This window comes from Grampus griseus (assembly GCF_964374135.1).
Source record: "Grampus griseus genome assembly, chromosome: 2".
Taxonomy (NCBI): Eukaryota; Metazoa; Chordata; class Mammalia; order Artiodactyla; family Delphinidae; genus Grampus; species Grampus griseus.
In genome coordinates this window covers 135281340-135298862 of record NC_139018.1, presented here as the reverse complement: position 1 = coordinate 135298862, position 17523 = coordinate 135281340, and the positions used below count along the sequence as shown (strand labels likewise).

Sequence of the window (17523 nt, the reverse complement as noted above, 5' to 3'; positions counted from 1 at the left end):
TTTAGAAAACAGATAAAAACTGAGCCTCAAAAGAGCTCAGTGGCTATCTTCAAATGAGCAGCTGAGAAAGATACTTTTTATAGGGGCTTTAGAGGGGCAGAGGCTGCTTCCATCCCACCTCATATATACAAGTAAAAACAAATCCTGGCCAGTCTGGTAAACTCTCTTCAATCACAAGGCACAGACATATGCTCCCATGCCCTAAATTCTCACTGAGGAGTTACACAGCATCCTTTAATCTCCAAAATATGCTCCGTTCAATTTAGTTTAACAATTTTAGTTATGGGGTTATAATTTCAAAAAGAGTGGCACGGTCGATTCTTTCACCTCTTGATAAAAGCAGTTCCTCTGTTCCTCTAATACTGAATATTAAATAAATAAGAATATATTGAACTAGTAGTACCTAATTCTTGATTATTCTCAGATGGTACTGTGCTTTGAGGATATTATAGGTCATCTCAAAAATAGTTTTTGCAACTTGAAAAACAGATGTAACCAACTATACAGGAATGGTTAAAACAATCATGGTTAATCAACCTGATGGAAAATGCTACGCTGTTATATAAGTGTTAACTATGAAGACCACAGTGAAATAAGGAAAAGATATTTATAACATAATGTTTAAGAAAATAAACAAAACTTATAGTTAATCTAAGGTTATAATTATGCAAAAACTACAAGTACACGTATATAAGGCTTAGGAAAAAATGGAGAAAAACAAACACAGCTGATCTTTAGAGTGGGTTTACCTTTATATCAAAATTTCGGGAATCCTTAAAATGATACTATTTTTTTTCAACACATAAAAACTATTTTGCTCTCTTTTTTTTTTTGGCTGCACTGCGCACCTTGCGAGATCTCAGTTCCCTGACCAGGGATTGAACCCAGGCCATGGCAATGAAAGCGCAGAATCCTAACCACCAGGCCTCCAGGGAAGTCCCAAAACTATTTTTATAACACCTGGTTTGCTCTTCGCTCATTATCTGATCTACTACAAGAATCTCACGCAAATCCACCATGCACTGTCATCTCATTCACTTACCCATTCAGTTCCTGTGTCGAGCACTTACAGTACTCCATCATCAGCCGATTCCTGTCTACTCACTGGGTCTGATGTAAAAGTTCACACATGTAAGTGTAAAACGAGTTACGCTCACTGAAGTCCTTCTAATAATAGAGTACACGAAAAATGAATTTTCACTGAAAGCGTCTGTGCTATGCTCCTTAGGGTATTCAAAGTGGCTTGCTTCCCTTCCTGCTGAGAGTGTAACTGACTCCAAAAAAATTATGAAAGCAGGTCATTAAATTTAATAAAGGGTGAACATTACAGAACAGAGATTTGCAGAAAAAAGTTGTCTTGCTTGAAAAATTTTAGATGCTCCTAACACAAGCATCTTCTCAGTTTTAATTTCTCATGGTTTCCTGTAAAATATTCCCACACCTTGCAGGTAGCTTTGGCATCTACTAAGTGCTGTTTTCAAATGGACTATCATTCACCCAGTAAGAAGAGCCCTAAAGGAAAACCTGACCTTCCGGCAGTCTCTTCAGAGGAAAATAAAATGACACCTATTCTGGAACAGATATGACTCGGAGAGGCAGAGGCAGGTACGTCTACAACCTGCTATGAAGTGTCCTGGCCTGCTGCTCTCCGAAACAAGCAAGGCCTGCTCCCAAAGCAGGCTCTGGCCTTGAGCTGACCCCAGATGACCTTAAATGAAATTACTGCCAAGCTTTTTCCAAATCAAATCAACTCTGAAATAAAATGGGTGGAAAAATTATCTAAACTTAGCCTTTCAGATGTCGTGGCCAAGAGAGATGTACTCATGTGACGTTTATATTATCCATAATAAATGCTACCAGGGAGTATGTAATGTTTTTATGTCTGGCAACAACTTTATCTTGAAGGCTTGAGTGGATTATAAAATCTTTATTGTTTTAGTGATCTTTCTACCACACAACTACCAATTTAAATATAGTAACACAGTCATCACTCATTGAAATAGCTGTGAAAAGGCTCCATTTCTGAGCATATTTGGTTCTTATTCTTCAGCAAAAATCTCAGAAACTGTTTAGCTCATTTCGTTTTATAAAGTTAAACCAACAAATTTATAGAGTTAAATAAATTTCCTTTTAAGCCAGGAAAATTTAGTTCTAGTTGTTGCATATTTCTGTATCTGCAAGGTGTATGTGTGTCTTTCGTTATTTTAAAAGCCTGGCCAAAAAAAAAAGAAAAATTCTCGCAGTCTCCTATTGCTACTACCCCAGTGCTGAGCTCTGTCTCTATAAATGCTAACATCTAATATAGCTAAAACTGCTTTACAGGTTTCACAATCTTTGAGGGAAGCACTGTTATGTTCTAATTATAGTAAGGCTCATTGGGGGAAGGGGTGAGGGCACAAAAGCCTGAAAATGGAAATTTTCTGTCTTACCATTAGCTGCTGTTGGATGTTCATAAGTTTAAAAATATGTCCAGTGCAACTGTCTCCAGGAAGTGGGGGTTCCTGGTGTGGTTCAGACTCAGAGGTTAATGTATAGACATCCAGCTCTCGGTGATGCCTCACAGAACAGTCTCCATAAGGGATTTCATAGGATAAACTGCTCCAGGAGTCTGGTTCTCCAGTATCCTCCCTGGAAGCAAGCAAACTCTGGTTAATATATATGTATATTCTATACATAATATACATGAATATATTATAATATTACTATATAATAACATATATATATATATGTGTATACAATATACATATATATGTATTCTGCCTCCCAGGCAAAGGTTTAACCCTCTAAGTCTTATGCAAAATTTTGAACCTCATTGCTCTTTGAGGCTCTGCAGCAGAAATTTGGTTTGCACAGTTCCCCAGTAATTCAGGCAAATAACTAACTGTTTCATTCTCTTCATAAGAGGTCATAAATGGGCTAAATGAAAACTGCAGGATTCCTCCCTAAGGATGTTCTTTTGATCAAGATAAAGAGAAGACTGGGATCCTAAAACAGTTAATATTATGCTCACAACCAAATAATGAGGAAATGTAAGGAGGATGGTTTTGCCCTGGTTTTCAAAAAAAGCAAGGCTTATGAAGTGTTTCTCTTAAAATGGGTTATACCATATGCTAAATGCAGTTGATCATATTGGGAAGGGAAGAACTAATCAATCCAATCCGTGCAAGGGCACTCCAATTTTTGTTAAAGATAGGTGGAGGAAGCACTCTCAAAATTCTCGAAGTCAACCATATAGAGGAAAACTATCAATATTATAATGCCTTATCATACTATACTTGTCAATAAAATTATCAAATCCTATTTTGAATGAAGCACTTGGTTCCAAGAACTTTAAGCTATAACTTTAAATTTAAAAGACAAACAACTTTGCTCAACTCACATCATTATAGATACACCTCATATTCAAATAAAGCCGACAAATGCCCAGTATGTAAAAAAGCATTTCTGGGATAGGCCTCAAAACATGAATTCTCTTTACGTGGTTCTAATGAACCAGTACGCTGATATGGTATCCCAGAGATTCTGGAAGAAGGTGGAAGGTATGTTTGAGATCATTATCATGTTTTAAAATAAAAAATAAAACTAAAGAATTAAGAACTAATAGACATGCCATCCACTGACAAATATGAGAGGGAAACATTACTTCAACTCTCTCTCCAGTGTTCTGTCTACTAAATCATACCTGTCAGTTCTTAACAATTCACCAGAGAATAACTGGAATTTGAAAGCTAAAAATATGCTATAGTGGAAAACCTGTAACAAACTGGAGAGTCATACACTGGCTGAAGGTAACAATTAAGGCTGCTCCAAAAGAAAACTATTATAATTTCCATACTCAAGAGTGACTCCCAAACAGTTGCTTAAAATGAACTTAGCATATGCTATGCTAAATGTTTCATGCATTTACCAAGCTGCTCTACACTGAGCAAAGTGACCTCAAATAGAAAAGTACCTAAAAGATACTCACTTAAAAGTTCAACTGAATGACTCAAGAAGTCAATCAGCTCCACCAAGTGAGGGGGAGGCAACGTCTCTGTAAATTCAACTTTGGAGCTTGGGTTGACATTGTCACTAACTCTGCTTAACTGTCTGACAAGGCATTACTGGCATATCTGCTTACTCAGATTACCACTTATAGCCATGCTCCAATTTAAAAAAAAAAAAAAGGTATTTGAAAACAAACTTGATTTATACACCACCACTGAGTGTGAACCAAATACAACAAGCTAGGAGGGAACTGTTTGCCAAGGCAGAGGCAATTAAATAGTGATACAGTCCATTCCCAGCAAGATGGAGTTTTCTACCAACCTTGCCACTATTAATTCTCAAACTGCTTCTTTTCTAATATCTAAACCTTGGGAGATTGCCTTCTGTAACCACAAACTATTTATCTCCTACCTCTCCCATGCTCTCCCCTTCCAGAAGAATGTGCTTTTGTTGCCACAAGTGCTAACCCTTCAATCTCCCAATTCATCGTCCCTGTGGATTTTTGTTGCTTCCTAGCCCACCTAGAAACCAAAGACTAGTTAATGCAATTATTCTCCCACTGGCTTGCATGAATATCTGCTGCTATTGACACTCTTCAAACCCATCGTGCCTGTAGGTCTGGGTAAACCCCACCATTCAGCAAGTATTTGTGCCAGTATTCTTGGTGCTGGTGATACAAACGAAAATCCTTGTCCTGTTGAAGCATATATACTTAGCAAGGGAGACAAAAGCAATCAAGATAAATAAAACACCTAGAATTCTGGAAGACAGCAAGTGTGGTGGAGAAAATAAACCAGAGGTGAGGGCTGCAATTTGAAATGTGGTGGGTCAGGGAAGGCCTCACCGAGGTGACATTTAAGCCAATGCACTGTCTGCTCTGTATTCAACACTGTATAAAACCTTGGCTGGATCCACTTGGCAAAGTTCTATGACTAAGAATGTTTACTGCAACATTAGGTGTAATAGTACTAAAGACTGGAAACACCCTAACCGAGTCAGTAACTAGAGGGATGTTTGGTAAATTAAAGAACAGATCTACAGACTATTATGGAGCCATTAAATATAACTGAAAAAACAGTTCAGTAACATTGAAATCTATATTCAGTGGAATAAGCAAAATAAAAAGAGCAAAAAATATAAGTATAGACAGTAAACTGCACAATAAAAATAGTGTCAAGGTGGCTGGGTTATAGGTTTTCTTCTTCTCTGGGATTTTAATTAATGTCTTGAATAATTTTTTTAAGTTCCTATTCAGCCAGGCCTCGCTGCTGCTCTGTAATGCTTCTTACTCATGTGTGTTAATCCATCCCCACGGGGGTTACCAAAATGTTCTATAATTTCCTCAAAGGCCTAACATTAACCTTGTCTACTTCATTCTCAGGTGACCTTTTCTCCCATCTTAGTGAAAAGCTTGAGGCCATCTAACATGAACTAAACCCATCTTCAATCCACCCAAAAATGCCTGTGCCCGTCTCCTCTAACTTCAGGGCACCTCTCTATGCAGTGGGTTTGCTCTGTTCCACACCCCCGTCCTTAGGTAACTGGCTCAGTAATCACTCCCTGGATGCCTATAGTTTTCCACCTGCTTCTGGACTAGCTCCTTCCCCATCCACCTGCAAGTACCATGAAAACCTCACCAGTAGACACAGCAGAGGCAGGAAAAGGGATTACTGCACAGGCGCCCGCAGCAGCAGCAGCAATCTTTACTCAGCCCTGCAGACCAGCGGTTCTCTCTGAGGAATCCAGCCCCCAGGGGACATCTGACAATGTCTGGAGACATTTTTTGTTGTCACAACTTGGGGATGGGGAGGGGTCCTACAATGCACAGGACAGCTCCCTAGAAGAAAGAATCATCGGGCCCAAACTGCCAGTGGTGCTGGTGTTGAGAAATCCTGCTGTAAACCCCCGAACCCCTTTCTGTCTGCCCTCCTCTTCCTTCCCTTCTACCTCCTTACCAGCCATTTGAACAATTAAAGGCTTTGCGCCTACTCCCTCCCACTGCTACTAAAACTTCTGTCTCGGGTTCCACTGACAAAACAAATCTCCAAATCCAATGGCTTTTCTTTGTCTCCACTGTCCTTGAGTTTTGTAGCATCTTAAAATGGTGACCTGATTCTTCTTTTGACATTTATTCTCACTTGACATTCATAAAGAATCATCCTATTCACCCACTGCTTTCTCTGGCTTTTTCTTCTTCTTCTCACATCTTAGATGTGAACAGATGTCAACTTCCTGAACTTGGTCTTCTATTAAATGGTAGGCACTGTGCTAGATGCCAGGGCTACAAGGTTAAATATGATACCTTTCTCAAGAATAATGTAAACACACAGCCTAAGGTCAAACATGAATTACTATTAGATAGCCATAGTTTGGCCTACTGGTGTTACTGTCACCTCCATGGAAACGAAAAGCAGAAACAATCTCATGGGAGTTTTACCCTTATGAGTGTGGCATTTTATGCACTAAATATACCATATTTCATCAAAATTACAATGCTATTACTTGTAAAAGCAACATCATTTTCTGTATTACTAAGAAGGAAAAGAACTGTTGTGAGTTAAATTATGACACAAGTTAGAAAAATTTACATCTTAAAAGAGATAATACAGGGAATTCCCTGGCAGTCCAGGGGTTAGGACTCCTCGCTTTCACTGCCGAGGGCGCAGGTTCGATCCTTGGTTGGGGAACTGAGATACTGCAAGCTGCGTGGTGTGGCCAAAGGAAAAAAAAAAAAAGAGAGAGAGAGATAACAGAGTATAAATACAGTCAACTGTCCCTCTGAATACTGGTACGGGTGGTACAAACAGTTCAAATGAACAAACAGTTCCAACATCAACTGCTTAACTTCATTCGCCTGTGAGTCCCAAGCCTGCAACAAACGGACAGCAGATACAAGTGAAAAGGGCAGCTCAGAGGCTTTAGACAGACTTAAACACCTAAGACACTAGTTTTCAAACTTTTAAGTAGCTGAACAGTTTCAAATAAAGCCACATGCAGAAACAGAGTTGCTCTGGTGATAGGGGCAGTAGAGGGAAGGAAAGGCAAAGCCCAGCCCTCCCTCCAGCCACCATCCCTCCTAGGTGGGTTGTGAGACTGATACTAAACCCAAGGAGTAGCTAAATGTTCTTAATTCCCAAGGTACAGGCTTTCTTTATGTACAACTACCACATTTCCCACTTTAAGGTCATTCTCCTTGTTTAGTCTCCTTTGCACTTGTAGAATAACTACTCCATATTCTCCTGATTGAAGCCCTTTGTATGCTTACAGTTAGTAATTAAGTTGACCCCTCGGCTTTGTATTTCTGCCATGGAGAAGAATATGCCTGGGTATCTAAAATTTACCTTAGAAATACAAAGCTTTTATGTAATCAAATCAAGTCTGGCAGGACAGAAAAGCACATCCATGAATGCACTAGAAATTCTAGTTATTTCAGCTGGTGAATTAAGAGGCACCATAGCCTCAGCTGAGGCTTTTTTAAAAAATGAGTGAAAGGGAAATCTGTAGATGAAGGAGTATAAATGCTGCGGGAAGGTTTACAGAGCTCTCCACGACCTTTCATTTTTCACCCCTATGAGGACACCACCACACTGAACAAAGAAGAGGGTATTTTTACTACCAGTTGTGGCAACTGTGCAGTATAGGCATTATTTCATTACTACGACATCAGATGGTATTGGCGTAGAATTTCTTAGATTGTTACATTCAACCACATCCCAGATCAGACTTCAAGATATAAGGACTGATATTATGATTACTGGAAACTTTCAATCATCCTGTCAGTAAGGCAATTAATATTGCTTCCAACCATTCTCAGGCACCTTGAATTTCATCTGGAGTATCCAGCACAGTTCCAAGTGCAGTCTCCCACCTCTGAGCCCTGAAAGACTTGTTCTGCACCGTAACCTTTTCTTCATTCACCTGTAACCCCCTAAGGAGGAGCAGGACCATACACCTTCTGACTTGCTGGGTCTCACTGCTCTGCTTCATCTCCTGACACATTGTAGGTACTCAAATATTTGTTGGGATTTCACTCCAGGGCAAAAGAGTAGGGATATTCTTTATAAAAATGGTTTGAGATCACTAAGAACTCACTCTCTGTGAGAGGACAGATAACCTAAAGAAGTAATTCTAGTAAGACCCAATGTAGTGGCAGTAATGGCTTAAAAGGTCTAGCTGGTAAAGGAGACTAAAAAGTCATGACAACTGAATTCAGTATATGATAAAGATCAGGAGGAAAAAACATTGCTTGAAAGTATATTTTTGGCAGCTGGTGAAAAGTGAATATAAACTATATATTAGATAATCATAATATATTAATGTTATATTACTGATTTTGATAACTGCCCTGTTATAAGAACATGCTGAAATAATTAGGAATAAAGGGGCATGATGTCGGCAACAACTCTCGAAAGAGTTCAGTAAAATTCTATCCATCTATCTACACACACAGATAAAGCAAATAAAACATTAACAATTGGTGGATTTAGGTGAAGGATACACAGTGGTTCACTGTACTATTCTTCAATTTTTTTAAATTAATTAATTAATTTATCTTTGGCTGCATTGAATTTATTCATTGCTGCACGCAGGCTTTCTCTAGTTGTGGCGAGCGGGGGCTACTCTTTGTTGCGGTGCACGGGCTTCTCATTGTGGTGGCTTCTCTTGCTGTGGAGCACGGGCTCTAGGTGCGCAGGCTCAGTAGCTGTGGCACACGGGCTTAGCTGCTCCGCAGCATGTGGGACCTTGCCGGACCAGGGCTCGAACCCGTGTCCCCTGCATTGGCAGGGAGATTCTTAACCACTGTGCCACCAGGGAAGTCCCATTGTACTATTCTCACACCTTTTCTATGAGTTCAAAATTTTTCACAACAAAAAGTTAAATATAAAACATCAATTAAAAGAAAGGCATAGGGTAGTAATTCTTTCACTATTCTATGATTACTATTTACTTCAGGCAGGGAAGAAACTAATATTTGGGTATCTACTAAGAGACAGGCACCCTGATACCCCATATATTTAATCCTCATCCGAGTCTTTCAAAGAAGTGCTATTTCTAGTTCAGAGGAGGGGAAACTGAGACTCAGAAATACTAATTCATTTGCTTAAGATATAACACATACATCAGACTTTGATAAATCTGGCTTCAAATGACAAATTTTACCACTTAGGAGAAGTAAGCATTTGGGCTAGATATGTAGTCTCTTTGAGTATGTATCATAATCTGTAAAAAGACAGTAAGAGTCCCTTTAAAAGTTGCAGTGGTAATTAAAGGGGACAGGAAACAAAGTATCTAATAACGCCTGGCACACAGGAGGCAGTCAGTAAACCTTAGTACTCAAATATATAATGGAGTAACATATCTGGATCCATGTTGGACTGACCCCAAAGCCTGTACTCTCCCCCCCCACACACACCCCTAATGCTGCACTGCTTCCAGTGGCAAGGGCTGGTCTTTAATAGAAACTCATCAGGTGCCACAGCAGGAAGCACTGAGGGTCATCTGAAGGCAGGATGGAGCAAAGAGGCCTTTAGGGGAAACATTTCTTCACGAATTAAAAGAATGTCCACTCCAGGCAGAACATTTTTCAACACACAAGCATTCTCCAATGAAAAGTTCTAAAGTCTGCCCTCTTCTGAGTTTCTCACAGAATGAGCAAATCAACCACAGTCATTCTCCTGTGTCTGGTGAGACTCTGACAAAGTGCAGGACAAATCGCAGAGCCCACATTCTACCTAGCTATTTTCAAAATGAGCACATTCTACTCACTTGAAGGACAGTATCAACTTGGGCATTTATCCCTTCAATCTTTTTCACAAATGACACCCCCAAACTGTTTACCACATTTTCCATAAAACTGACACCAATCAGTACCTACCTTTTTCCTAATGGGAGAAAATATTCTACTCACCATAAGAAATCACCACAAATTCATCTAATTATGTTTAATTTAGATTTCCCTAGAGGCTAAATCACCAGGCAATATGAGGGGGAAAGCATGGGTATTGAGGTCTGCGTAGAATCTCATTTATGCCATGATCTGATCTAAGAAAAATTATTTAGCTTCTATGAGCCAGAGGTTTTTTCCATCTGCTTTTTAAAAAGTGGGATAATACTAACTTTCTTACAGAGTTGTTTTAAGGATTAAAAGATATATGGATAGAGACAGCCTTACTATATATATGCCTAGTTAAGTACTCATTAAATATTGGGTTCTATTTCCTTCCACAAGCAAGGGGTACAACATAACCACTCTCTTTTACAGCTAAATTTAACAATGTGTCAAATACTGAGCTGTGTGTTTTACATATCACCTAATTTATTCTTTTAACTATCCTGTGAGGGAAGATACTATTACCCCAATTTGCAGATGAGGAAACTGAAACTGTGAGAAATTTAATAACTTGCCTAACAGTCTGTTAAGCCAGAATTTGGGCTGATATTCTAAACCACCACACAAAACTACCTCTGCTGCCTTTTTTTTTAAATTTTTTAATTTAATTTAATTTATTTTTTTATACAGCAGGTTATTATCCATTTTATATACATCAGTGTATACATGTCAATCCCAATCGCCCAATTCATCACACCACCATCCCCAACCCCCCGCAGCTTTCCCCACTTGGTGTCCATACGTTTGTTCTCTACATCTGTCTCTCAACTTCTGCCCTGCAAACCGATTCATCTGTACCATTTTTCTAGGTTCCACATATATACGTCTCTGCTGCCTATTTTGCACTAGAAAATGCAGACCAATGAAACAAACTAAATATTTTTAACATATGGACTTTGGAGGATTAAGTTTTGGAGATGCAAGTTCTAGATTGTTGTGCATTGTGGACATGGGTATAGTTTGTGGTCCACGGCTTTTGTGGTCATTCTTCTCTGTTCCTTTTCACTCTGAGGGGCTACTTGGGCTCTCTTACTCTATGGTTCCATGACTTTTGGAATACCTTGCTCCTCTAACAGTCGAAGTTCTCTATTTTCTAGCTTCACCTTATTACACTGCTTTCAAATCCTGAAAAATAATTTTTTTTTTTTTTTTTTTTTTTGGCGGTACGTGGGCCTCTCACTGTTGTGGCCTCTCCCGTTGCGGAGCACAGGCTCCGGACGCGCAGGCTCAGCAGCCATGGCTCACAGGCCCAGCCGCTCCGCGGCATGTGGGTTCTTCCTGGGCCGGGGCACGAATCTGTGTCCCCTGCATCGGCAGGCGGACTCTCAGCCACTGCGCCACCAGGGAAGCCCCCTGAAAAATAATTTTTAATACCTACCATGATACTAGTTATATTTACATCAATATCTAATATACCAACATTCACAGGGTAAGTAAAAATTAGTCAAGTTTATACTAGATTAACATCTAAATATTTATTGATGTGATCAAGCTACTTATTTGTTGACTGTTCTTACTTAATCAGATTTAAGCCACCAACCTAATTCAACAAATTCTCAGGAATTAATTTTCAGATGCAATGTTAAGTCTAATTTTCCCACTAAAGCAAAGTTCTTAATCTTAACTGCATTTTAGAATTACCTGGAGAGCTTTTAAAAATCCTCATGTCCAGATCACACCTCACACGAACTAAATAAAAATCTCTGGAGGAGGCACTGAGGTATCAATATTTTTTAAAGGTTCCCAGGAGATTCTAACGTATAATTAGAATCCCCATGTGATTCTAATGTGCAGCTAAGGTTGTAAAACATCACATTAAAGTAACCTACAGGTCCCAATTCATTTACATAAGTATAGCTAAGGCTAGCAAGACTGCAATGAATACTAGAGTTGTTAATATATCCTTTGACCTAATTATACAGTTCCCTGGAATTTATCCTATATAAATAATTTAACAGAAATAAAAATCAGTAAGTAAAAAATGAGGCTCACTGCAGCATTCATTAGTTAATTTCTGGGTTTTTTAAGATTAAAATTAACATTCAATGTTAAATGGTTTAAATACTCATGATAAACAAAATATTTTAGATGGCCTAAAAGATAATTATAAAGACCAGAGAAATAGATTAAGAGGATGAAACAGTGAAAAAGTATCAGAATACAAAACAGAATATCAGCTGCAACTATTTAAGTAATTCCATGCAATGTGGGACGTAATATCTGATAATAAAATAAACCTGTCTTCTGGTGGCAGCATTATGAATAATTTTGTTATGTAAACGTAATTGTTTAAAAAAAATGCAATTCTTCCCTCCCTGTTATCTTTCTTGCTTCTGGCCTAAGTCAAAGACAGAGGCAGCTTAGTGCAGGCATTGTCGAGAGTTGCATCAAGGGAACATGGAGATATAAACCACACCACAGGGACTTCCCTGGTGGTCCAGTGGTTAAGAATCCACCTTCCGATGCAGGGGACACAGGTTCGCTCCCCGGTTGGGGAACTAAGTTCCCACATGCTGCAGGGCAACTAAGCCCCCACGCCACAACTACAGAGCCCATGCACTCTGGAGCCTGCGGCCCACAACCAGAGAGCCTGCGAGCTGCAACTACTGAGTCCACGCACTGTGGAGCCCGCGTGCCACAACTAGAGAGGCCATGCACTCTGGAGCCCACGTGCCACAGCTAGAGAACCCGTGTGCCGCAACTACTGAGCCTGTGTGTTGTGGAGCCTGCGTGCCACAACTAGAGAGCCTGTATGTCGCAACTACTGAGCCCAAGTGCCGTAACTACGAGCCCACATACCACAACTACTGAGCCCGCATGCCACAACTGGAGAGAAGCCAACGCACCACAACTAGAGAGAAGCCCACGCACTGCAATGAAAGATCCTGCGTGCTGCAACTAAGACCTGACACAGCCAAGAATAAATGAATATTTAAAAACAAAAAAACCCACAACCCAGAAGTCTCAGCTTGGACTCTGATACAGTTACATTTAATTCATCCCCAGAACAACACCAGGCACTTCAAACAGATCTTCAGCTAAGAAGCAACCCAGATGGATCAATTTCTACTCACTCAGTAATGCATCCTCTCTTTCTCAGCCCCCTCACTTCCCAGATGACTTTAGGTCAGCTAAATGATGGAGATTTCTATTTAAATATTACTGGGTTTATCCTTATATAAAGATAGATTGATCTCTCATAGAACTTATGATTCTCTGCCTATTCCATGACAGTTATTGGCTTAATACCTACTTATGTATGTCCTTTGCCTACAAAGTGCCTGATGTTACTTAATAAGAGTGAGAAACACAGGCACGTGGGAATTATTTTGAAAGGGAGAACATCACTGTTGACTAAAATTAAATTCTAGGTTGGGAAAAGAGACAGAAATGCTTACAAAATAGTCTGAAACTTGGGAAGAAAAATAGAACTGTATGAAGTAACTTCAGACAGATGACAGAAAACAAATCAGGAAGAAAAATCCAATATCCAACTATTAGAAGAGAGGTAATATGTCTTTAAAATGTTAGTTTCTTCTTCTTTAGCTTTCTCATGGAGCAAACACACAAACAAAATCAAATAGCAACCCTATATGTTTACCGATTTAAATAACCTATTCATAATAGAGGGAAAGGAACGCACATCCATTTTTTCCAATCTTATTTCTGACAAGCACTTGAAACTCAATATGATAGAAAGACTAAGAGCTAAATATGAATCCCAAACTCCAATGTAATGGTGACCATTAAAATCAGTTGAGTAACAGGCTTCCAACAGTGAAGATTCCATGATTCTATAGATAAGCTATTTGTTCTACTTATAGAAACTGATAACTTTAATACAAGTCATCACTCTGTAAACTAGCTTTTCCGGTTCAGGAAAAAGAAAAAGAATTTTTGTTCATTAATCTGGGCAGGACTCTTATCTTCAGGCATGAAGTTCATTTGACTTTATAGCAGGTTACTGTCATTAAAATTTAAGAAAAGAACCCATACTTAAGTCCAATAAGCTTCTAATGATCGTGTGTATTTTTATAAACCCCACTGCCCTTATTCAACACTTTTCATAATTCAATTGATGAAATGGATTAATCTTACTTAGAAGCAGTTAGATAAGTAAAATAAGTCAAAATAAAGACTAGTCACAGACAGATGTGACTTTTTTTCAGGTCTCCTCTAAGTTGCTACTTTTGCAGAAACCATAAAACATTGATCTACTCTCCCTGATTACAGAACTATACAATAAGTAGATTAAATGTGTCAGATGAGAACTTCTCAAACTATGAATTTCCAATTCATCACAGAAGTAAAAATTCTAAAAATTACTAGAAAAACAAAATTTACAAGATAAAAAACTTATGCCCAAAGTTTTAATAGATTCAATAGACATATAATTACTCTGTCAAATTACTATTAAAAGTTTCTAAACACATACAGTACTCTCATTATACATTATACTGATCTCATCATGGACCAGTGACAAAGAGTTGGCAGATCAGCCCTGATCCAGGGCCTCCCTCATTTTGAACAGCAGTGTGTTATACGACAGAGATCCCTCCAGACTGCGAGGAACCATATTTTACATTCTTAACATCTAGAGACCCTGGAGAGAAGTGGCAACAGAAAGGAAAGTCATGGCATAGACTGGAATATGGAATGTGGTACCAGCTACGGACCCACTGGACAAGTTTCCTTTTTCCCAAGGTATACTTCACATTGTCCTGGAAAAGCTGAAAACTAACTCAATAATATTCAAGAGTATTTTAAAAGTTCAATCCCAAACAGTGTTTATAATTATTATTTTTAGAAAATCAAAAGCACCTAAAAAATCCACTTTAACAGACACGTCACCAAGAACTTCTGCAATTTACTGACATGATTTCCTTTAACCAAATGTGAAATACCAGGAAACTAATCACTGTACATAATAAAAATGATACAGTTGACCCTTGAACAACACAAGTTTGAACTGCACAGGTCCCACATATACATGGATATTTTTCAATAAAGACGTATAGTACTACACAATCTGCGGCTGCTTGAATTTGAGGCTGCGCAACTGCAGATATGGATGGCCAACGATGGCACCTGAGCATCCATGGATTTTGGTATCAGTGGCAGGTCCTGGAACCAACCCCCCATGGATACTGAGGGACTACTGTACACTGTAAAGCAGTACCCAGCTTTTCAGAGCTCTTTCATTATAAATACCATTTTTAATATTCCAAGTGATAAGGCTGATGTTCTGCGTGTAGACGAAGAACAAAGTTCGGGTAAACCAACCAAGGTTTCACAGAGCTAAGGGCTGAATGAAGGTTAAAATACAATTTTTTAAATTCATTCCAAGCAATCTATTCCTAAGCAATTTAGTATAGTAACTTATGCGGATTAATGAGCTAAAAGAAAAGCTACAAGCTAAATGTTTCTTTAGATTACCCTTAAAAAAGGTACTAAGAAGTATCCTACTGAACACCTGTATCTTAACAAACTCATTTTCATATTAGCACATATTCTCTAAAATGGTATATGTATAAAAAAACCCTAGAAGATATTTACAGCATAAACATATAGAGAATTTTAACTTACTCTGTACAAGTTTAAAATGAAAATCTAAATCCTATTAAATAGGAGGGAACTGGGTTACACATGTGGCAATTACAAAAACACTATTTCTCAGTATATGAAAAGCTCTGTATGAATACTTGTTTTCAAATGTTCATATACATATTTTTCTATTGCTAAATAAAATGTTACCAAAAGTCCATTGAAAAGATGGTATGCCACTGTATTACAAATGCATTCTACCAGGAATTTGGTCTTCTCTGTTCTTAAGTTCATATTTCAAGATATTTAAAAAAAACATATTTTCAGAAAATGAATAGTCTAGGTTATGTATTTTTTCATTTATCATTCAAACATTCAACAAACATTCATGCAGTATCTTTTATGTTCCTAGGTACAAGAAATATATTGATGAATAAATAAGACAGCCAAGCTTCCTACCATAATGGAACTTATAGTATAGAGGGGTATGATTATAGTTAGAGGTAAGTGCTTTAAAGAAAATAAAACAAGGTGTTTAGCACAGAAAATTCCCTGGAGTGGAGACAGTGGCTTCTGAAGATAGGTGTCAGGAAAATCTTTCAGGAGATAAGGCAATTGATCTGAATCATACAAAAGAGCCAGCATGTGGAGTTTACTGGGACAGAATGTATCAGGCAAAGGGTACAGCAAGTACAAAGAGCCTGAGGTAGCAACCAGCTGGCCAGTGCAGCTGGGGCCAGTGTAGCTGTGCAGTGAAAGCAAAGGAAATAAAGAGAATATTATGAAATGAGGTCTGAGAGTTGTACAGAGTTTGGATCTCATGGAGCTTTGCAGATCATGTAGGAACCAGAATTTTATTTTGAATGAGGTGAGAACATATTAGAAGGAGGAAGTCAAAGGAGAAAAAAAGCAAAGAATGAAGCCAGCAATACTAGTACAATTAGTATGGTACCAGGTGTATATTACTGACTTTTAATCCTTACAACCAATTTGAGGCAGGGGTCAGTGTATTTCCATTTTTCATGTGAGGACACTTAGGCTTAAGGAACAGCTTGCCCCAGTTCACAGTTAGTAAGTGAAAAGGCCAGAACTTGTACCCAGATCTAATTCTAAAACTTCTGTACCTCTTTACACTATCCACAGTAATACTTACCCTCTAATAGTTTCAAACTATGAGCACATATTCAAATTATGCAAATTCTAAGTCTGATATAATATTTATCAGAAGCTAATCAGGTATATTGGGTTTTCTGTTATAAATTTTATAATATCCACAGCAAATTTTCAACTGTAGAAAAACACAAATCAAGACGCCATTCCTCAGAGAGAGGATTACATCATCCAAACTGAGTATCCATAGCTGGCCCAAAACCTCAAGGTTTATGTATGTGGTACAACAAAATTCAATAAGCTCAGAATGAATTCCAACTTATTTCCCAGCATTCCGGTTGTTATGCAACAGTCAACAACCAATCAACCTCTGCCTTCTTACCTTGTCTAGCACGTTGCAACTCAAGAAGAAAGTTCAGTATGATGCTAACGTAAATGTAAAACCCTGTCAAATCAACTGCAGAGAAAAACATTTTTCCGGTACTAGTCATTCAGGCGGAAGCTCAAAGATACTTGCTAAGATACAGCAAAAAGCCAGATCAAATGGCAGAGAATAAACAATGAAGGTCAACAATGCAACAGTCTGGAAGCTGATACTCACTTATGGCTGCCCAAGCACCACGAGTATCGCAAGCCCATCCTATTTGGGTCCTGGCTTTAACAGCAGAGGAAACCCAGCAGGCATGTTTTGCTCAGTCTACTTCTGACAGGAACTGCAGCATCTAGTTCCTTATTTGAGGGTTACAGCAATATCGTCAATGAAACCACATCACCCTAACAGTGCCAAACCTCAAGGAGTCCTACAGAATCAACCACAGCTCCACTGAGATGGAGTGGGAGAGGCTAAATGCCAGAAAAGGGGGAGGGAGGGGGAGGGAGGGGAGGGAGGGGGAGGGAGGGGGAGGGAGGGGAGGGAGGGAGAGGGAGGGGAGGGAGGGGGAGGGGAATCACTGATCCACCTCAAAATGAATAGGAGGCTACTACCTTAGGCG

General features: G+C 38.9%; 1 protein-coding gene across 6 annotated transcripts in view; it reads right to left on the bottom strand.

The window, feature by feature from the left end:
• AKAP13 (A-kinase anchoring protein 13) overlaps positions 1–17523 on the bottom strand; it is a gene marked incomplete at its 5' end in the record, with an annotated part of 342651 nt that overhangs the window by 161294 nt on the left and 163834 nt on the right. For all 6 annotated transcript variants that reach the window (XM_082649215.1, XM_082649216.1, XM_082649217.1 and 3 more), the window contains one exon: positions 2430–2628. In XM_082649215.1, the coding sequence (XP_082505341.1) occupies positions 2430–2628 (199 nt within the window). The remainder of the gene's footprint in view (positions 1–2429; positions 2629–17523) is intronic.